Source organism: Salvelinus fontinalis, chromosome 41 (genome assembly GCF_029448725.1).
Source record: "Salvelinus fontinalis isolate EN_2023a chromosome 41, ASM2944872v1, whole genome shotgun sequence".
Classification (NCBI taxonomy): domain Eukaryota; kingdom Metazoa; phylum Chordata; class Actinopteri; order Salmoniformes; family Salmonidae; genus Salvelinus; species Salvelinus fontinalis.
Genome location: NC_074705.1, coordinates 23,721,403 through 23,744,365, shown reverse-complemented (window position 1 = coordinate 23,744,365; position 22,963 = coordinate 23,721,403). Strand labels below are relative to the sequence as shown.

The 22,963-nt window shown below is 42.1% G+C and overlaps 1 protein-coding gene across 3 annotated transcripts; it reads left to right on the top strand.

Annotated features, from left to right (window-relative positions):
* Nucleotides 1-676: 676 nt before the first annotated feature.
* Nucleotides 677-22,824, top strand: LOC129840686 (paraspeckle component 1-like). 3 transcript variants are annotated; one of them, XM_055908758.1, is made up of 9 exons: nt 677-1,224; nt 1,559-1,860; nt 1,978-2,073; nt 2,277-2,473; nt 3,425-3,509; nt 3,599-3,704; nt 9,923-9,980; nt 12,544-12,698; nt 13,315-14,137. In XM_055908758.1, the coding sequence occupies exons 1-9, from the start codon at nt 805-807 to the stop codon at nt 13,549-13,551; spliced, it is 1,656 nt and encodes a 551-aa protein (XP_055764733.1). In that variant the 5' UTR covers nt 677-804; the 3' UTR covers nt 13,552-14,137. The 3 variants fall into 3 exon arrangements, with proteins under 3 accessions (XP_055764733.1, XP_055764735.1, XP_055764734.1); XM_055908760.1 differs by lacking the exons at nt 9,923-9,980; nt 12,544-12,698; nt 13,315-14,137 and adding an exon at nt 22,621-22,824; XM_055908759.1 differs by lacking the exons at nt 9,923-9,980; nt 13,315-14,137 and having other exon boundaries at nt 12,544-12,684.
* The last annotated feature ends 139 nt before the right edge of the window (nt 22,825-22,963 follow it).

Sequence of the window (22,963 nt, the reverse complement as noted above, 5' to 3'; positions counted from 1 at the left end):
TTTTTACACATTATACAATACATAGGGAATAGGGTGTATTTTACTGTCAGGCATCTGTGTCTGTCTGGTTTCCAGTGACCCTGGCGTCATTTGTCATCACAATGGGCAAAAATGTGGCTACTGGGCCATTTAGTTGTGTGGAGGTCCGTGAATGCCATCGTTGTCACATGACCAGTCTCAGACATCTAGCGCAAAGAGACCAACCATCCCTTTTATCACCACATGAACCCCTTCCCTCCACTTTACCCCCATAGGATGTGTGTGCATAAACTTTGGACCATAGACAAAGTGACTGAGTATGAGCTCTGCCCCAGGCCTAAATGGCATTAATGATTATTTAAGCAATAAGCATAGTGAGCCTACCAGTACCAAGTGGTACTGGTATAGTGTTCCCGCCTTGGGACGGGAACCAACATGCTGTTGTTACGAATATCAATAATTTAGATAGTAAAGTGTCAGCGGCAGCACACTGAATCTTCCCATGACATTGACCTTGAACATGTCTGAACATGTTGAACAAAGTGCGACACCAACATCAGCATCAGCATGCCACTGTGCCATGCAAAACTTCCCGACATTCCTGATCTTGTAAAAGTCTTCGTACACCACCTAGTGGCCAAGGGGGAAAACACAGCCACGTTGAATAACTCACGTCAACGGTGCGCGCGCAGTCATCGCCATTTTGAGTTACAGCCGCACTTTGCTGGCTGATGACTGTAAGGAGGCACGATTTCTTCTTTTCTGAAATATTTCTGCGCATTCAAAGCTGGATATATATTGTGAGGGATTTACTTCGCTCTAAGTATGGCTCACCGAAATCTAAAACAGGTCAACATTCAAAACAACGCACCGTCGCCGAAACCTCAGCAGCAGCAGCAGTACCACCATCAGCAGCAGCACACAAAGCGCAACATGGACTCTCCAGGCATGGAGCGAAGGCCGAATGTTGCGGATGGGAAGACCCCACCACCAAAGCCGCCGCCGACGGCTGCCAGCCCTGCGGCAGAGAGGGAGGGTGGAGCCGTAGAGTCGCAGGAGATGACGCTGGATATAAAGAGTTTCAGAAGACCCGGGGAGAAAACCTTCACGCAGCGATGTAGGTTGTTCATCGGTAACCTCCCGACAGACCTCACGGAGGATGATTTCAAAAAGCTGTTTTCCAAGTATGGCGAGGCTAACGAGGTGTTTATCAACCGAGACCGAGGATTCGGCTTCATTCGACTGGTAAGACTGCGTTTTAGAGTAACGTTAATCAGTAATATCTAACTCCGTGGTGAAGGAAGCACCTTTTGAATGTTGGCGGTTAGGCCGCTATAGTATCGATAGCCATCTGTTTCCACTAGTTAGTTAGCTACGTCCGCCTGACCAGTTGTTAAGCCTACTCCCCCACCCGAAACCATTCATTACTTGATACGTTTTGGGTCCCTTTGAAACATACTTGACTAGATTTTATGGTAACACTATCTAGGTGGCAATTCTCATTAATCAATCAAGACTGCATAAAAAACGTTTGAAAGTTTGCTATCAATAGAGCCTAACCTTTGACCTGGTATTCTAGGAAACTAGGACGCTGGCGGAGATTGCCAAGGCAGAGTTGGACGGCACAGTGCTGGGGAACCGACCTATCCGGATCCGCTTCGCCACCCACGGCTCTGCCCTCACAGTGCGGAACCTTTCGCCCGTGGTCTCCAACGAGCTCCTCGAGGAGGCCTTCTCCGAGTTTGGCCCAGTGGAAAGGGCTATCGTTGTGGTGGACGACCGTGGAAGGCCCACTGGGAAGGGCTTCGTAGAGTTTGCCAACAAACCTTGTGCTCGTAAAGCCCTGGATCGCTGTGCTGACGGGGCGCTGCTGCTCACCACGTAAGACAACCAACGACTGCATTTACTTAGTTATCTGGTTTACGAAGTAGCCCAAACGCGCCAAATCAATTGCAAGCAGTGTTTGTGATAACTCCCATCTCACTGTGTTGTCTCCAGGTCTCCTCGGCCTGCCATAGTGGAACCCACCGAGCAGCTGGATGAAGAGGATGGACTCCCAGAGAAGTTGCTGGTGAAATCTGTACACTACCACAAGTACGTTATACACATGATCTCCTATTGGGAGTTTAACTCTCTGTACCAGGCTTGACAACGGGAGTTCTTAATCATAACCAGTATGAATTTGTTGATTTATTCACTTGCCCGTCGGTGTGTGTGTGTGAACCGTTCCACTTTCCTCATAGTCTCCCTGCAGGTCTTAGTCCAGCCACTAACCCCTCTCCTCCCTGTCTCTCCAGGGAGAGGGAGCACCCCCCGCGGTTTGCCCAGCCGGGGACATTTGAGTTTGAGTACTCCTCCCGCTGGAAGGCCCTGGACGAGATGGAAAAGCAGCAGAGAGACCAGGTTGAGCGCAACATCCGAGAGGCCAAGGAGAAGCTGGAGCAAGAGATGGAGGCCGCCAAGCACGAGCATCAGCTCATGATGATGAGACAAGGTACACACACTCAGAGGAACCCCTCACACACACCGACACACACTTCTAAAGGACAAAGTTAACATGTTACCTTTTGTGTTGTGCACATATTCAACATTAGCAGACATAGCCATAGGCCTAATTCAAGTTTTGTCAGAAACTGTCACATGTGAATACAAAAAAAACATTAATACCAAGCCAACCCCTTTCTCTCAGACCTGATGTAATACCAAGCCAACACCTTTCTCTCAGACCTGATGTAATACCAAGCCAACCCCTCATCTTAGACCTGATGTAATACCAAGCCAACCCCTCTTCTACCTGGTGTAATGCCAAGCCAACCCCTTTCTCTCAGACCTGATGTAATACCAAGCCAACCCCTTTCTCTCAGACCTGATGTAATACCAAGCCAACCCCTTTCTCTCAGACCTGATGTAATACCAAGCCAACCCCTTTCTCTCAGACCTGATGTAATACCAAGCCAACACCTTTCTCTCAGACCTGATGTAATACCAAGCCAACCCCTTTCTCTCAGACATGATGTAATACCAAGCCAACCCCTCCTCTCAGACCTGATGTAATACCAAGCCAAACACTCCTTTCAGACCTGATGTAATACCAAGCCAAACCCTTTCTCTCAGACCTGATGTAATACCAAGCCAACCCTTTCTGTCAGACCTGATGTAATACCAATCCAACCCCTTTCTCTCAGACCTGATGTAATACCAAGCCAACCCCTTTCTCTCAGACCTGGTGTAATACCAAGCCAACCCCTCCTCTCAGACCCAATATAATACCAATCCAACCGCTTTCTCTCAGACCCAATGTAATACCAAAGCCCACCCCTCTCAGACCTGATGTATTACCAAGCCAACCCCTCTCAAACATTATGTAATACCAAGCCAACCCCTTTCTCTCGGACCTGATGTAATACCAAGCCAACCCATATTTCTCTCATCTTCTCTTTCTCAGACCTGATGAGGCGTCAAGAGGAGCTGAGACGTCTGGAGGAGCTTCGCAACCAGGAGCTGCAGAAACGCAAGAATATAGAGATGAGGTACGTGTGTGTGTACCTCCCACTCTATTTTCTACTCATCACGAGGAGAGTCAGAAGTGTGTGTGTTAAACGTTCTCTCCTGTTTGTAGACATGAGGAGAGGCGTAGGCAGGAGGAGGAGATGGTGCAGCGCCATCGAGAGCAGGAAGAGATGAGACGCCAACCGGACGGCTTCAAGCCAAACTATGCGGACACCGTGAGTTTACCGGACAGATACACAGACATGCACACACAAAGGTCAGACCGGTTCACGCCTAACTTCATGAAGAGTGTGAGTACACTTGGAGAACACACACACAGCCAACATAGACCTTCACATCAGTACAGTCAGTATCACTCATTTCTAGGTTTTTGAATACACAAACTATCACACTTTTTAAAAAATGTTATTCATTTCAGAGAAGCGGTGTTCACACACTTTCATTCACATGATTCTGCTGAGGGTCTGTGTTTTATATGGGGATTTTGAGAAAATTCTCGGATATGATAGGGATTTTTCGGGTCCATCGATCATGTTGGGTGCTGAGAAAAGATGCCTAACAGTTCTACCGCTCTACGTCACACTGATGATGATCAAGCATACTAGGGATGGGCACGGTTAATTAAATACGCGGATATCAGACCGAATGTTAGTATTCAATTACTTGAGTGTTATTTTTTTTAGGTATTTATTTATTTAGACCTATTTTAACGATGAAAAAGCTTTGTCTATATTACGTCATCCTTGTGACATTTTTATCTACAAAGAAATACCAGGATATTTGAAATTCTTAATTGAATTAAACAACAAACCTTTGAATGTAGTTTCTATAGCGGTGTGTTGATCTACTGCTGGGTATTTAGCCCTCCAGGCTGCCCGACTCGGGAAGTCATTTTCCCCACTTCAAATTGCGATTACAGGCACTCCCTTGACAGAGTTTCTACAATACCTGACACAGATCAATGCAAAACACTCACCAGAACCTTTTTTGTAGCAGAATCAGTTCTATCACAGCGAAAATCAGACTTCTCTTTTGTTGTTGTTGTTAGCCAAACTACCGGAAACGCAGTATCTCCGCTGTTTACCTCTGCCATGTGCATGTGCATTTTTCGACTATCTGGAAAATATAAGTGATGATATTATTTGAATAGTAAAATAATTTTGGCTACCCATTCCTAAAGCATCCCGGAATGCTGTCTTTTTCTTTTCAAATAGTGTCCCATATCACTATAGGAGCATATCTTTTCTAGGTAACTACAGATTAACATAGTGTGCCGTAGTTCTGTGTGTGAAAGTCTTAATAAAAATGGGTCTGGGTTGGTCTAGTTTAGGGTAGCCTACTACCTATTTAGTGCTATTTCTTATGTAAGTAGCATGTCACAATACCAACAGGGCTCTAGGTTTGGTTTTGGTATCTTCCAAAGACTTTAGCTTGAAAGACAAACCTGATCTGAAATTGACCTCAAGCCACTATTCATTCTGCTTCTGACGGGACTGATAGGTGTAAGCAGTGCAGCGATTGGGCTTAGGGTAGCAGCTGACGGCCACCATCTTGTTTACACCCATCTGGTTTCTTCAGATCTGCTAAAACCAAAAGAGAAAGGCCGAGGGGTTTTCATATTTGTTCATCGTTGTTCTACTGTGGTTTTCAGGGTATATTTTTCTCACCAAACTGATGTCCAGCAGTAGCAGCCCTTCTAAGCAGTGTATCCACAATACTAGCCTCACAGCTAGTGACATAAAACACCATGTAGCTGTCCCACGTTATACGTACATCATCAATTCAAATGTCTGTTGTATTTACCTGGGTTTTCAACACCTATTTTACTAAAGTAGTATGGGAGAGGGACACCTGCTAGAACAAAATACTGCTCTATCTCTGCTGAGTTGTCTGAAGTATCCAGATCCTGTAACCGACAGCTTGGCGTTCTTGTGGGAACGTTAATAGGGGAGAGGCTAATGATTGACAGACACTTTCACCACAATGCTCATTTGTGATGCTTGGGTGTGTTCCAGATGAGAGTAACTTCACTTCCAGAGAGAGTCCTCAGAATAGTTCTAAGGTTTTCCATGAAGGCGATAGGGTAACTTGAATGTCAATCTGTTAAAATTTTAACGGCATGTCTAGAAATGGCCACTGTGCAAATGCTGTGTCCTTTGGTATCTTCACTTTATCTAATCACTTGACAAAAACACAGGCAAAGAGTTGAGGAATCTGTCATCAGCTTTTTTTTAGGTGGATTTTAATGTCTTTCATTTTAAGGCCTAAGTCTTGGTCCCAATTTTCAATACTTCAATAGTCTCCAGTCAACTTTTTCATCATTGCAACTCTGTGATCATGGGTTGGGAAACATACTGACGTTCTCAGGAAACATGCGTTTACCTACCTAGCCCTTAGTGCACCTGTATTACTGCATGCCTGTGGATGTGATGTGTCTTATGATGTTGCTGCATAATAACTTTTCTTCTCTGTTTCTATTGTGTGTTGAGAGGCCGTAGAGAAAGAGGACCGGCTGGAAATATCCTACAAAGCTCCCTCTGCTGTTACAGCCACCCTTACACTACTCTTAGCATGAACTCTTGCTCCTATGCAACAGTTACAACTCCTACAGCTTAACCCAAAACAACCCGCACAAGGATTAACATAGATCTATTGTCGTTACCCTTTACCATTAGTCTTGGGGGGAATGTTAGACTGGCGGCAATCTTAGAACATGCTCGCAGGCCTCACACACATTTACAAACACGTATACCTAACACACTTTTTGTCTCCCTCCTTTTACATTTTAGTAATTTAGCAGACGCTCTCTTCCAGAGCGACTTAGTGCATTTATCGTAAGAAAGCTAGGTGAGACAACCACATATCAGTCGTATTAAGTACATTTTTCCTCAGTTAAAGTAGTGATCAGCAATGTCAGTGCTAGTAGGAAAAGACGAGTGCAAGTTTAAAAAAATTAATGATGCTCCATCCCCCAACTTACTGCGCAATCGACCGAGGAATGAAAACCAAAAGGGGTGGTTGAATAGAAGTCCATAAGACAAAGCTGAACTACAACTTAGAAGGCAGAAGTGTCTGGCAATAATATAACTTTTAAAGATCTATCAATTGGGCACCACTTTGTAATCAATGTGTCCCGTCATCCAGAGTGCCAAAGTTGTGTTCGTGTAAAACATACACAGGATTACAGTACAGTATATGTAGGCCTACTATTAGTGGCACTAGCAAAAGTCCTCACTTTAAATATTGTTAAAAAAAACAGACTTATGGTTATTATTATGTAGCACGCTACTCCTCTAACACCGTTTCAGATAGAAGTACCATTCAAACTTTAAAATGTGTAGACTGGTCTGGATCAAGTTGCTTGCATACTGTTTTTTTCATAGCATATATGCCAATTTAAACCAAAAAAAACAAACACCAATTTCAATCTTGTCTCCTCGCAAATCCCCAACGGGCTCTGGAGGCGAAGGTCGAGTCATGCGTCCTCTGAAACATTACCTGCCAAACCGCGCTTCCTAACACCCGCCAGCTTAATCCGGAAGCCAGGCGCACCAATGTGTTGGAGGAAACACCGTTCACCTGACGACCACTGTCAGCCTGCAGGCGCCCAGCCCACCACAAGGAGTCGCTAGAGCGCGATGAACCAAATGAAGCTCACCCTGTCAAACACTCCCCCTAACCCGGACGATGCTTGGCCAATTGTGCGCCGGGATTCTATGGGATTCCCGATCACGGCCGGTTATGTGATACAGCACGGGATCGAACCTGGGTCTGTAGTGACACCTCTAGCACTACGATGTAGTGCCTTAGACCGCTGTGCCACTCGGGAGGCCCTGCATATATACTTTTTAAATTATTTAACTTTTTGTCCTTAACTTTGGATAACAATGTGACTTTTTACACATCAGCTACTTTGACCACTTTCCCAACAATTTAGACAAAACTTAGAGGACATGAAATATTGGTCTTCTCTGCTATTCAAATCGTGAATGGAATTATCTTCTAACAATCAAACTATACAGCTGTTTTAGGAACCGCATCAACTACTATCTCTTCACTTTTACAAACTTTTGACTACTTTTATAAAAAGTTAGTGTATGAAATATTTAGTCTGCTTTTCAAATCTGAAATCAGAACAGCAATATCAAATTATAACACTTACTCTAGCTAACACATGGCCTACCTATCTACAACAGTCACTACTGCAACGTAGACTACTGCTACTAGTACTTCTGGGCTACTTACTACTACCTAGTCTCCCACTGAAGGCTACTATTCACTATTTATAAATCAGTCACGCCCTCTACTACACCAGACTCAAATTTTCAACACTAACAAACTTCTGAACTTCCACCTCTAGGTGTAACATATTCATCACCCCTAATTTATAGCCTAAAACGTTTCTAATTCCTTATGAGTAAAAGTGTTGTAGTCTATTTACTGTATTTGTGATGAAATATGTGATCGAACTCCCCCACACGCCAAAGTAATAAGGTTTTTATAGTTGTCTATCATAGTATGGGCTTTGGTAGTATGGGCTTATCAGACTAGATATTTTAACATTTAACTTTGGCTATAATTCTTCACTTAAGTTAAATGTTTTACTTTTCTTCAACTACCACAAAAATACTTTCAAAAACCTAAAGCAAGTCACACAATTTTTTGTTAATTGATAATTACCTTCTAGTTACTTTTTAAGATAAAAAAATACAAATGTTTAGTAGTAGTGCATACTGTACTTTAGGGAGTATTTATCCATAAACATTTGTGTGGAAATTGTTCCAGGCAAAATACCTATATCAGATATTCTGATCAATACTCAAGATTTAATTCCAACAGATACTGTACATTTTGTTTTGTTTCTCGTTTAACAGTTATTTTTCTTTTAAGGTTTCTTGCATTTAATAAACTCAACATTATAGATGACAAACTTTTTTGTGATACTGTCACGTGTCATGTTAATTAACATGCCATTTTAATGTCCCAAACTGCACTTACCTCTGTACTCAACAGAGACGAGAGTGTCTGAGAATTTGTTGCTGTGTGTGTGTGTGTGTGTGTGTGTGTGTGTGTGTGTGTGTACTTAAACTACTTCATGTGCTTGTCTTGAGGGAGTGTTGTGTGCAAGCATGTGTGATGGAAGTGTTCAATCTTGAATGTGGAACATTTGCATTGTATTCCAGGTAAGTATATTCAGGTGGAGCTGTAACTACATAACTAGAACACAATTTGTCCTGCAAAAGATGAGTGAATGCAGCTTGTGAATGATTTTTAGTGTCCATCCCTCATTAACTATTTAAATGTACATGATTTGAACTCTAGTATATTAATATGGAATATATAATATATGTACTATTTACCCATGTTTGTTTTAGCTGGCCAGTTTAAAATTCACAGGAAACTCAGATTTTACAATGTATATCTTAAGACATTTTGGACTAGGAGTTGTATTCTGTGATTCTGCATTGTTTAGAATGTTGCTGGTAGAAATGCAATGTGTAGAGCTGACACTTCCCTATTACACGTTACAGAGCATGTCTGTTCTAAACAATGCTTTTCTATCTGTAACTCTTCTGACATTCACAATATAGCGTAGCACACAGGACTATACTGTATGTGTATCATATTTGTATGATGGTGTGAGTGAGCAAGTTGGGAGGATGTTGAGTGTACTTGCATATTATTTGTGTCTGTGAGAGTGTGGGGGGGGGGCTGAGTGATGATGTGTACTTACGTGTGTGTGGTGTGTGTGTGAGAGAGCGAGTGGGGGGCATGTTTATTGCATGTCCTTTATGATAAGATATTTTTTGTGAGGGGATGTCAGTGTTGATAATGTGTGTGCTTTGTACAGCTTCATTTGTGGGTTCGTGTAGAGTACATATATATTTGTGTGTACTAATGTTTAGGTTGTCTGAACATCAATGTGTGGAGGGGATTTATCTACTTCTCAATCTTTTCTCTTGCATATTTATCAGTAACCCTTATTCCTCTATTAGGCTGAAATTACCACAACAAGGTCACTTCAGTGTTTGATCAACTTTGGACTAAATCCATGTTATGTTTTGGCTTGTCCCATATTAAGTTATATACTCCTCACATACAGACCAATATTGACCTTTTTAGATGGACCTTGTGTCCAGTATGGATTTTCGAGTAACGTTAAGCATACCTAGGAACTCAGATGTTCATTCTGTATGTACTCCTCTCACTAAGTTCTTACACATCCAATACAGTATCATTCCAAACACAGCTTTTAATTCCTCCTTCAGGACTTTTTCTATCACAGTTGGGAGAACATTATTCCCTGGCTGTTGCTTATATATCTGTGTGAGTGTTGTGATGTGTGAGGAATCATCCTACACATGTCCTAATGGTCCTGGTAGTTATTGTCCATAAGGTTTACGGGTGCACCACTCTTCTTCACTTCTTCCAGAGAGAACAGGAAATGAGAATGGGTGAACTGGGCCCTCGTGGAGCCATTAATATGGGAGGTAGGGTCATAACGATGACTCAGCACTGACTGGTCCATGAACAACCATAAACTACCCCCTCCCCCTTTCGGTGTCTACAGATCTAAAGGAACTGGGAAGGTGTTGGCCATATGGCTACGTTTGTGAAACTCTGGTAACTTTCTCAATTCCCAGGGTCTGGGATTCCTGGAAAGTCTGGGAATTTGGGGAAAGTTACTGGAGTTTTGCCGCCCTAGCCATAAGGCAGAAGTTCCCCCTAAGAAGGCTAGGTGGCGCCACCGCCATATTGTGTGCACCTGGCTAGTTCCTTCAGGTCGGCAGACATTAAAGGGCTAGGAGCAGGGCTAGGGATATATTGTGAGGCTCTGAACGGGATGGGCTGTGTGAGGCTCATGGTGGCTCCTTCACCACTTCATGGATGTAACCTGGGGCTGCACATCACCTACATACTGTGTACTGAAGTACTAATACTACTGGGGGAAATATGCTCATGTGGCGTAGTCCGAGAACATGCTAATTATGTTTTTGTGTCACTGATTAGATATGTGAGTGAGTGACTAGGGTGTAAGTGTGTTTTGGGGGATTGTGAGACTGAAATAATCGTGGAGGGGTTAACGTTGTCCATCACTGCAAACGATTTCCGTCTGATTAGATATGTGAGTGAGAGTGACTAGGGTGTAAGTGTGTTTTGGTGGATTGTGAGACTGAAATAATCGTGGAGGGGTTTAAGTTATCCATCACTGCAAACGATTTCCGTCATGGAATTTTTTTGATATATATATATTTTTTATGCCTAAATGGTGTAACTCGGTTTTAATTTAATGTACAAAATTACCCTTCTTCCTGACAAGTAATGATGGCCATGCCTTTTGTTTTCATGGAAAAGGAGTTTTGCAGTCGATCTGAGTGACTTAAATTTCAGTCATGGGATTTCTTTTGTTTTTCCCCTGATTTGTGTGTGGAGAAACTGAGTACATCAATTCGTAGAAAGTCATTTCTTCCTTTTTTAGTGTGAATTTTACATGATGACTTCACTACTTATGATCTTTTTGTTATCAGGTCATTTGTTGTTTAGTCAACTGGTTGAAGGAAACCATTGTTTTCTTTAATTCTGAATGTTTTATGTAACTTCACTTTTGCGCTTTCTACAAACCTACTTATTTATCGTGCCATACATGTGGAAGGTTACCAGGTTCAAACTAGATGAGGCCCAACCCGAACAAACATTTCTAGCTTGGGGGTTTTTAGCAAACATTTTGTATCCGCAGTAGCCACCAATCCCAACACTTGGTAAACGTTCTTATCTACAAGCTTAGAATAAACCTATCCCTTTGTTTGTATTTACATTTTATGTGTGTGTATGTTTACTACTTACAAACATAATGGCGTGCATTGTTCAATGAGATGGTGAATTATTATTTTTTGGGGGGGGGGGGATTTTTGCAGTGTCATTTCTGTGTACATATACCATCTAGGAAAAGTTGATCATTTGTTCATTTCTAGCAGTGTGTGGGTGGGTGGGGTCAATTCATAACTAATACTGCTCTGTCTCATTTAGTATCTAGAAAGACTAATGAACTCTACTCGCGTTTCCATTAGCAGATGATGCAACATTTTCTATCTTTTTAAATGTTTTAAATTTAAAAATTTTATTAAATGACTTGTCATCCTACTGATGCTTTTAAAGACCTGTATCGTATGGCTATGAATGCTGTGAATGGGGTTTGGGTCCGGGGTTGAATATCTGGCAATGGTGATGTGCAGCCACGGTTTATAACCTAGAAGCAGAACTGGGTGATGGCGTTCTTTCGCCTGAAATCAGAAATTCAACCAGACTATCTGAGGGTCTCTCACAGCTTATCCCACATTGCTATTTTACTGTAATGGAACTCTTACTCTGTTGATTGAATGGTATGATACACTGCTCCTGTTCCCAATGACCTCTAAATAGTCTGTTGTAGGCATCTATCTGCTAACGTTGGTTTTTGGTTGTTCGGCTATATATTAATTCAACTTGACCAATTTTAAGGCATAGCCTAATGATTACAGGTGCTGTAGACTGTTAACCTGCCATGTGAAATCGTTAACAAATTATGTATGTTTTTAAAACAGTATTTATTTATATATATATATACTAAACCAAAAAAATAATGTAACATGCAACAATTTCAAATATTTAACTGAGTTACAGTTCATAGAAAAACATCTGTCAATTGAAAAATGTATTAGGCCACCAGCTCATGTAACATGGGAGAAACATTTTACATGTTGCGTTTATATTTTTGTTCAGTGTGCATATCGATATGGATATCTCACCACAGACTAACAAAATTTGATATGTTTTCAATTGTTTACCACCGGGCTCAATATTTTTGACTTATTTTTCCTATCGAACTAGGAAAATGAAACTTTTGACACCTACATAATTGGCATTGCTTGTGTGACCAACAACCAACGTTAGCTAGCTCTGTCAGCCCTGAGAGATTTTTACACCACTCTACAACAACAAACAGTGCACACGGGGTGTGATGGGTGGGGTTTACTTCCAGTGTGACCAAACGATGCTACGTTGTTTTGCGTGTAGATGGGTTTAACCCCGCCTCTGTTGCTGGGGCCAGTGTAAACCAGGGACCCCCTCAAATGATGGGCATAGGCATGAGCGGAAGGGCCGGAGCCATGGGCACCGAGGGAACTCCAAACATGGGCGCACCAAACATGATGCCAGACAATGGAGCCATGGTAATGTATGCGCTAAGATGGGCGCTTACTCTCAACCTCTCAATAACTCGCTCTCCTTAACCTGCTCAACCCTTGGTACTGAATAGAAACTGCAGTGTATTGTTTTCAGGTTTTAACCATTGGTGAGAGGAGATGCCAGAGGCTATTTAGATTCTGCTTATGGACATTACATTCCAAGGTGTTTTGCCAGTGACTTTGATTTTAATAGTTGATGATACATATATATTGTCCAGCTGGTCTTTTCTGGCATCTTTTCCCTTACCATTGCGATATCTTTAATCATGATATCATAGTATCTCGTGGTGGTGATTAGCAAATTGAGGTTAATAATAACATTTACTCCCCTGACTTCACTGTTCACATCATGAGGTTAGTGCGGGTTAGGAAAGGGATTCTCATAGCTTATATCAGCTCTGCACCCATAACTAATGGATTCATTCCTCTCTCCCTCTTCTGACTCTGCCCGGAACTCCTCTGCTTGCCTACTTTGACGCTCGGAACGCCTTCTCATTGCCTCGCCAAAACGAACATTGTTATTGAATATCCCTCCCATCTGATTCTTCTGCATCTGGACTGCTCATAATATCTCCACCAACCCTATCCCTTTATACTGTAGCTGCGCACCGATAGGTTCCCCCAGGTGGCTCCTAATCAGATTGGTTCGTCCCCCATGATAGTCCGTCCAGGTGTCGAGTCCCCTCAGCAGCAACAGGCAGTGGGAGCAGGGCTAATGGGGGCAGGGCTTATGGGGGCAGGGCCTGGGCCTGCAGTGGGGGGGCCTGCAAGCTTCGGGAGGGGAATCCCTGTTGTGGGAAACTATGAAGGGCCTAACAACAAACGTCGCAGATACTGATTGTGTTATTATGTTTACGTTTTTTCAACGGTGTACCCCAAGGCTCAATATTTGGATCTCTTGCTTTTCCTTTCTCATTATGTAAAATAACTGATTTATTTTCTCGTCAAATGTTTGTTTTTGTTCTTTTAATTTGGGCTGATTATTTCCCTCAGCTTCTTCATGTGTCCCAAATGGTGAAAAAAAATACTTGTTTTATATCAAAAGCCAGGCCCAATGTTGACGCAAAAACACAAATCTTCAATGTTGGCCACCAAAGGCCAATATCAACTGTGATGTATCTTGATGTAGTCAGGTCTGTAGGTAAGGTTTAGGCCAATATTAACTGTGATGTATCTTGATGTAGGCAGGTCTGTAGATTTCTTATAAACTTCTGTATGATGTCGTATCTTGCTTTTTGCTATCAGTATCCTATCCTCCTGTTATTGTTGTTTTCAGTAGTACCTAGTAACAATAAGTGAAGACCTGCATTGCCTCTGCAATGGTTAGCTTACTTTGATTTCCTCCCATCCATAGAATGTATTTCAGGTACAGTGCATCCTGTAGTAGTTTGTTTGGCTAACTGCAATAAAACTGTGAAATGCCATTTTGTGAATACTAAGTTGATTGAAGTGAAAAAAGAAAAAAAAACTATTTTGTAGCCCCTCTCTCTCTTGCCTTTTTAGATATTTGAGGATTTTCTCACCTTCATCCTTGTTTCAAATATTATGAACCTTTTTAATTTTTCAGAGCCGAGCCTAAATGATGTCCGTGTAAAACATACACAGCCTTGTGTTGTCACCCAGAGTCACATTTGTTTATTTGCAAGCTATAGCACACAATATTTTGCAAAGCTAGATTTTAAAAGACCATAGAGTTTAGCCTGCTTCGTGTTTTCTTTTTTTGCCAAGGAAAATCTGATATCATAGTATCGTGATACTGGTATCAGGACATCACTATTGGGTGTAATTGATCCTCAACCAGGCAAAATACCTATATCGGATATTCTGATCAATACACTAGAGTTTAATTTGAACCAATATGCTACTCTACATTTTGTTAGTCATTTCTCATTCTTTTTCCGTATATTTAAAGTTTCTTGCATTTTAATTAACTCAACATTATAGACAAACTTTTGTAATATTGTCATGTGTTATGTTAATTTAACATGACATTTGAATATCCCATACTTGTGCAATTACCTCTACTCAAGAGCGAGAGAATTTGTGTTGTTGTGAGTGTTGTGTGCAAGCATGTGTGATGAAAGTGTTTGATCTTCAATGTGTAACATTTCCATTATATTCCAGGTAAGTATATTCAAGTGGCGCCGTAACTACACTACATGGCAGTATGTGGACACCTCATCGAACATCTCATTCCAAAATCATGGGCATTAATATGGAGTTGGTCCCCCTTTGCTGCTATAACAGCTTCTAGGAAGGCTTTGCACTAGATGTTGGAACATTGCTGCGGGGACTTGCATCCATTCAGCCACGAGCATTAGTGAGGTCGGGCACTGATATTGGGCGATTAGGCCTGGCTCGCAGTCGGCGTTCCAATTCATCCCAAAAGGGTTCGATGGGGTTGATGTCAGGGCTCTGTGCCTGCCAGTCAAGTTCTTCACACTGATCTCCACAAACCATTTATGTATGGACCTCACTTCATGCACAGGGGCATTGTCATGCTGAAACAGGGAAGGGCCTTCCCCAAATGTATTTATATACAATATACTTGCAGTGAAGCCGCTCAGCAACTACACCACACCAGCCATCCAACAGATTCCCATTCAGAGCAACACAGAAGCATCCAGGGTCAACACCCTGCTCAAGGGCATGTCAAGATCTCCTTTGCAGTTGGCACTATGTATTGGGGCAGGCATCATTCTCCTGGCATCCGCCAAACCCAGATTCGTCCGTCGGACTGCCAGATGGTGAAGCGTGATTCATCACTCCAGAGAATGCGTTTCCACTGCTCCAGAGTCCAATGGTGGTGAGCTTTACACCACTCCAGCCAATGCTTGGCATTGTGCATGGGGATCTTAGGCTTTTGTGTGGCTGCTCATCCATGGAAACCCATTTCATGAAGCTCCCGACGAACAGTTTGGAACTCGGTAGTGAGTGTTGCAACCGATGACAGGCAATTTCTACATGCTTCAGCACTCTGCGGTCCTGTTCTGGGAGCTTGTGTGGCCTACCACTTTTTTGCCCTACGTTTCCAATTCACAGTAACAGCACTTACAGTTGTCGGGGCAGCTCTGGCAGGGCAGAAATTTGACAAACAAACTTGTTGGAAAGGTGGCATCCTATGACGGTGCCACGTTGAAAGTCACTGAGCTCTTCAGTTAGGCCATTCTACTACCAATGTTTGTCTATGGAGATTGCATGGGTGTGTGCTCGATTTTATACACCTGTCAGCAATGGGTGTGGCTGAAATGGCCAAATCCACTAATTTGATGTGGTGTCCACATACTTTTGTGTGTGTAAATATGTGTGTCTATAACTTGAACACAGATAAACCCACTACAGACGAGTGAATGCAACCGGTGAAGGAATTAGTTTAGTGTCCATCCCTCATTAAGTATTTTAATGTAACTCATGATTTTGAATATAGTGTATATGTTTAATTTGTGTTAGCTGGACAGTTTTTTTGTTTTTTTTCAGAAAACTCATATCTTGCAACATCTTGAGACATTAAATGTAGAGTTTTGGACTGGGAGGTGTATTCTGTGGTGCTGCAATGTTTAGATTTTTGCTGATAGAAATGTATTGTGTAGAGCTGACACTGTTCCCTATTACACGTTACAGAATGTCTGTTCTTAACAATGATTTTCTATCTGTAACTCTTCTGACTTTGACAATATAACGTAGCACATAGGACTATACTGTGTGTGTATTTGTATGATTGAGCGAGTGGGGAGGATGTGTTGAGTGATAATGACGTGCACTTACACATGTTTGCGAGGGAGTGGGGGCAGATTTAATGGCATGTCATTCAACATGATGATTTGTGATTTTAGTAGTCTTATGTCAGGCTGACTGCAGGAATGTTCACCAGAACTGTTGCCAGAGAAATTAATGTTCATTTCTCTACCATAAGCCAACTCCATTTTACAGAATTTGGTAGTACGTCCAACCGGCCTCACAACAGCAGACCATGTGTGACCACGCCAGCCTAGGACCTCCACATCCAGCTTCTTCACCTGCAGGATCGTCTGAGACCAGCCACCCGGATAGCTAATAAAAGTGTGGGTTTGCACAACCGAAGAATTTCTGCACACACTGTCTGCATGCTCGTCGTCCTCACCAGGGTCTTGACCTGACTGCAGTTTGGCCTCGTATCAAATCAAAGTTTATTTGTCACGTGCGCTGAATACAACAGATGTAAACCTTACAGTGAAATGCTTACTTACATGCTCTAACCAATAGTGCTAAAAAGGTATTAGGTGAACAATTGGTAGGTAAAGAAATAAAACAACAGTAAAAAGACAGGCTATATACACAGTAGCGAAGCTATAGAAGTAGCGAGGCTACATACAGACACTGGGTAGTCAGGCTGATTGAGGTAGTATGTACATGTAGATATGGTTAAAGTGACTGCATATATGATGAACAGAGAGTAGCAGTAGCGTAAAAGAGGGTTTGGCGGGAGCACTGGTTTGTCGGCCCAATTGAGGTAGTATGTACATGAATGTATAGTTAAAGTGACTATGCATATATGACAAACAGAGTAGCAGCAGCGTAAAAAAAATGGGGTTGGGGGGGGCACACAATACAAATGGTCCGGGTAGCCATTTGATTACCTGTTCAGGAGTCTTTTGGCTTGCGGGTAAAAACAGTTGAAAGCCTTTTTGTCCTAGACTTGGCACTCCGGTACCGCTTGCCATGCGGTAGTAGAGTGAACAGTCTATGACTGGGGTGGCTGGGGTCTTTGACAATTTTTAGGGCCTTCCTCTGACACCGCCTGGTGTAGAGGTCCTGGATGGCAGGCAGCTTAGCTCCAGTGATGTACTGGGCCGTACGCACTACCCTCTGTAGTGCCTTGCGGTCAGAGGCCGAGCAATTGCCGTACCAGGCAGTGATGCCACCAGTCAGGATGCTCTTGATGTTGCAGCTGTAGAACCTATTGAGGATCTCAGGACCCATGCTAAATCTTTTTAGTTTCCTTAGGGGGAATAGGTTTTGTCGTGCCCTCTTCACGACTGTCTTGGTGTGTTTGGAACATTCTAGTTTGTTGTTGATGTGGACACCAAGGAACTTAAAGCTCTCAACATGCTCAACTACAGCCCCGTCGATGAGAATGGGGGCGTGCTCGGTCCTCCTTTTCCTGTAGTCCACAATAATCTCCTTAGTCATGTTGAGGGATAAGTTGTTATTCTGGCATCACCCGGCCAGGTCTCTGACTTCCTCCACCTTTGATGGCCACTGGCACGCTGGAAAAGTGTGCTCTTCACGGATGAATCCCGGTTTCAACTGTACTGGACAGATGGCAGACAGCATGATGTCGTGTGGGTGAGCGGTTTGCTGATGTCAACGTTGTGAACAGAGTAACCCATGGTGCCGGTGGGGTTATGGTATGGGCAGGCATAAGCTACGGACAACGAACACAATTGCATGTTATCGGTGGCAATTTCAATCCACAGAGATACCGTGACGAGATCCTGAGGCCCATTGTCGTGGCATTCATCCGCCGCAATCACCTCATGTTTCAGCATGATAATGCACAGCCCCATGTCGCAAGGATCTGTATACAATTCCTGGGAGCTGAAAATGTCCCAGTTCTTCAATGACCTGCATATCTACCAGACGTGTCACACATTGAGCATGTTTAGGATGCTCTGGAAGTCAAGATCAACGTGTACGACAGCAAGTTCCAGTTCCAGCCAATAACCAGCAACTTTGCACAGCCATTGAAGAGGAGTGGGACAACATTCCACAGCCACAATCAACGGCCTGATCAACTCTATGCAAAGGAGATGTCACGCTGCATGAGGCAACTAGTGATCACACCAGATACTGACTGGTTTTCTGAACCACGGCCCTACCTATTTAATTTTTTTACGGTATCTGTGACCAACATATGCATGTCTGTACTCCCAGTCATGTGAAATCCATAGAAAAGGGCCTAATGAATTTATTTAGATTGATTTCCTTATATGTAACTGTAACTCAAGTCTTTGGAATTGTTGCATGTTGTGTTTTATATTGTTCAGTGTAATTTGGCCCCAAAAAATGTCTCAACAGAATGATACAAAACTGGTTTAAACCTTCACAAAAGTTTTGAACAGGTTTATATTGCAGCAATTACCAACAAAGGCGGGTGCCTTCTGTAGGCCTACACAATAAAAAACAGTTCAAACTTAATTTAGCCAACAAAAATGTCTCAACAAAGAAACAAAACACTTTTTGCAATAATAATATACAATACTAAAACAAATTATAATCAATACGAAAATAATATTTTCACTATATTATACTTTGTCGCTAATGGAGATCCTAATAAATTATATCAAAATCCTCAAATTTTACATCAATGAAAATCCATCTTTGCAATCAATAGTAGCCTAGGCTAGGGCTGTTGCGGTGACCATATTACCTCCACACCGGCAGTCAGGAGTCATGAAGGCAGTCAAATTCCACATGACCGTTTAGTCATAATTAGGCTTCTCCAAGCTCTGATAGTGCTGCTGGTCATTAGTAGCCTACCAAACGTGCTAACTGCTTGGTACTCAGCACTCTATTGTCCCTCTAATCACTCTGACATCAATGCAAATGTATTCAAATGTGATAAAACAAGCATGAGCTCATGTTGCTCAACATTTCAATAGGCTATGCAATTGCGGGAGAAAACAGAGCGATGGCCGCTGATGGCCGCTAATAAAAAGAGGGTCCCATCAGCTTTCTATAGGCTAGACCTAGTATATTTATTTCTCAACTTTCCTAATATTAAGCACATTGCTTCTCTTTACAACAGGAGTATAGCCCACCTGGCTGGCATGAAATAAACCACAGGGAAAAGCTTCCTCCACTCATTATTTAAGTGATGACGTGTATTTTTTTCCTGCTGCCCCTGTTTCGATACACGTGCATGATAATGGTCCATTCTAAATCAAAACAAATTTCACACATTATTTAGTATATGTGAAGACGAATAAATCAAGAATAGTCTGATGGCTGACAATATTAGCTTATCACTTGTGAATTATATACTATCACTTGTGAATTATGCCCAGCATATTTTATAGCCCTTAGGCCTATATGTTTTAAGGTTTGTATCACAACTAAAGTGGTCAAATAACATCTTAAAATGAAGCACATTAATCCACTTTACAGGGGGTGTAGAGCCTAACTGGCATACATAAGCAGTGTGTGAGTTTCAAGTTTGGGGAAGATAATTTTCACCATAAAAATGCACCTTCATAATAAAAGCATTATATGCATAATTGCATTTGCGGTCACTTTTGATAATGGTGTTTTCCGCTAATGGAACATTCACGCGTATAGCCTACTACCATGTGCGCATTGCTGTGCTTATAATGTGAAGAAATAACCTAATATGTAGTAAACATTTAAAGCTAAAGTTTTCATCTGTTGCGTCAGCCACATTGCATGAAAAAAAATGTTTTTGATGCTAGTGGTTTTATTAGTTTGGGATCTCTCAACCCACAACTGTCCCAGGCTGTTTGGAATATTTATTTCTCGCACTGAATAGAATAGGTGAACTTTTGTACTATCGGGGATAGTAGATTGACATAGGCTATTGCTTTTGCTGTTCATTAGGCCTACACATCTTGTTGGCTGATGAAAAGTAAATGTGGACAGTTCTTCCCATATCTTCAATATGCACCTTGTAATTGGATAAGGGCGGGCGCAGTTGCGTCCCCGATGTGTCTGTCTTCACTTGTAGCCTGTAAGAAAGACTAGATCATGTGACAGAGCCGCTTCGGATTGCGCAGCACACTCAGGGAAAAGGGCACAAAGCAGCACTCCGAGCCGCAAAAGGTATGGATTTCTTTAGGGTTCATTAGGCCACAAAGGGGATGCCGCCGTGAAATTCGAGGCATTATCAAGTGCTTGTCAAATTGTGAATGAGAGACTATTGGAGTGTGTACAGCCATGTGCAAAAAAACAAAGCAGAGCTCATGCCTTTCAAGCGACTTTTTCTTCAAATCATCATTCGTCTCATCATGCAGCCTTACAATGTATTAAAAAGCAAAACATATAGCCCAACATTGTAGAACAACAGGTTACCTTAATAACTCTAAATTGAGCATAAAGGAGTACCTATTTATTTGTTAACGCACTCCCTCAAATCATTATGAGAAAATATATTTTGTTCAACTTTGTTATTGTATTCTTAATACTATGAAATAATACCACGGAATTATAAGCAAATCTTGTCAGCTAAAGGAACTAGCGTAGCCCACAACCATTGGGCATAGCCACATCAAGACCTAACATAAGGACAACTCAGAGTATACTATTGTTCTGAAATAGACATTTTCTTCATATCATGCTTCTTTAAACCTGTCTAAAATAAATAATGGATTTATTGTGAAGGTGTAGGCTATATTACATGGATTTGACTTTTTAAAATTGTAGGCTATATGTTGAAAACAGGAGATGCTAAATGTGTTCATGTTAATTAACGGTCAATTACCTTGTTTGCTTGACAATCACCGGCTGATGAAATTTTGTGACTGCCCTAGCCTAGGCCAAGGCTCCTTTCACTCGCTCTCTCCGTCTCCACATCAGAAGGCACATGTGAGGTGAGCAGCCGGACCCAGTTTCAGCTATACATTTTATTGCGTTGCAATTGGCTGACGCATAACAAGCTTGCGTAGTTGTCATCACCTCACACACACATTAAAGAGGACGGTTCCGGTCGGTAAATCAATTTCAATTGCACGTACCTGAGACCGTGACAATTATATCAGATCTGAGTCAAAACCCGCTCAGGTCCCTGGTCAGATCTCAATATTTCAGGCCTGTTGGACCTGTGAAGACCTTTATATGGAGGTGTTGTCTGTTGACATGCTACCAGTATTGATGAAATAACAGCATTCCTGTAGCCTGTTGGTATCCTAGCAGCAGGACTGACAAACACTGCTTTAGGGCCATCTGTTCCGTTTAACACACAAGTCCTTACAACATACACCTGTCATTAGTATCCTGAATGAATGTTGTTTCATTGTCCTCTATGACATACTACTAATCCACTTGGTGGAACCCACTGTGTATTAGTAGAATGAAGGATGAATTAATAAGTGAGTCAATGAATGAAGGATGCTTGTCCTCCAAGTGGATATTACCTGGCGACCATCTCACACATCTCAAGGCCGCAGCACTGTCGGTCATTCTAAAGGGTGGGTCTGATTCGTCCTGTCCCACTAAAACATGTACCACATGGAGTTCCGTATTGCATCTGGCTGACACACACACACACACACAATTGTTTTCTCAATCGATATTTATGTGTTTGTCATCTACAAAACGTGCACTCAGGGGGGGTCCCAGGATCGAGTTTGGGAAACCCTGATCTACATAGTAAATTAACCTCATCTACCAGTACTCATCATAAGCCAAAAGCCATATCAATATAACGAGTAGTAATGATGGGTTGCTGGCCTGTTTTACAGATAGAGGTCCAGTGTAGAAACAACCCCATGGGTGCACAACTATGCTCCTTGAAGGCAGCTGGTTTCCATCCTAGTGTAATATCAGGGGATGTTGTGACCCAATTCAGATCAACATCGAAGTTAATGAGAAGAGCTGACATGATTTACTCATCTAATGAAAGACAACCATATGTTACATTTTAGTCATTTAGCAGACACTCATATCCAGAGCAACTTACAGGAGGAATTAGGGTTAAGTGCCTTGCTCAAGAGCACATTGACAGATTTTTCACCTAGTCTCTGGGATTCAAACCAGCAACCTTGTGGTTACTGGCCCAACGCTCTCAGTAGGCTACCTGCTGCCCTGTTCTAATCTATACAATGTATTTCTATCTGTAGAGGTTTTCCTGGGTTGGGATAGGTCGACGGGTGTGGATGTGGCTTTAATCATGTCATTGTCTCCCTCTGTTCCCCAGGTGCACTCACTCTACATGCTGCAGATATGAGACCAGAAAACGGGTTAAAAACAACATAAACATTCCTCTTCAGTGTTACCTCATTCCAACTGTTTTTATTAGGATTCCCTACAGGTAAGTGTTGCTTTTTCCTCCTATTTATTCTTCAACGCAGTGTTATGTCTCTATTTACAGGAAATAAAAAATACAGCTTTCAAAAACCAAGTGTTTGGTGCCTTATTCCTTTGATTTTCAGAGGTAATGACAAATGTGTGACTTTAGTGTATGATTCTCACGCTAGTATTGTTATGCTTAGAAATTCAGATTATTTAAACTTGTTCTATGAATTAAGTAAGTTTTGTGT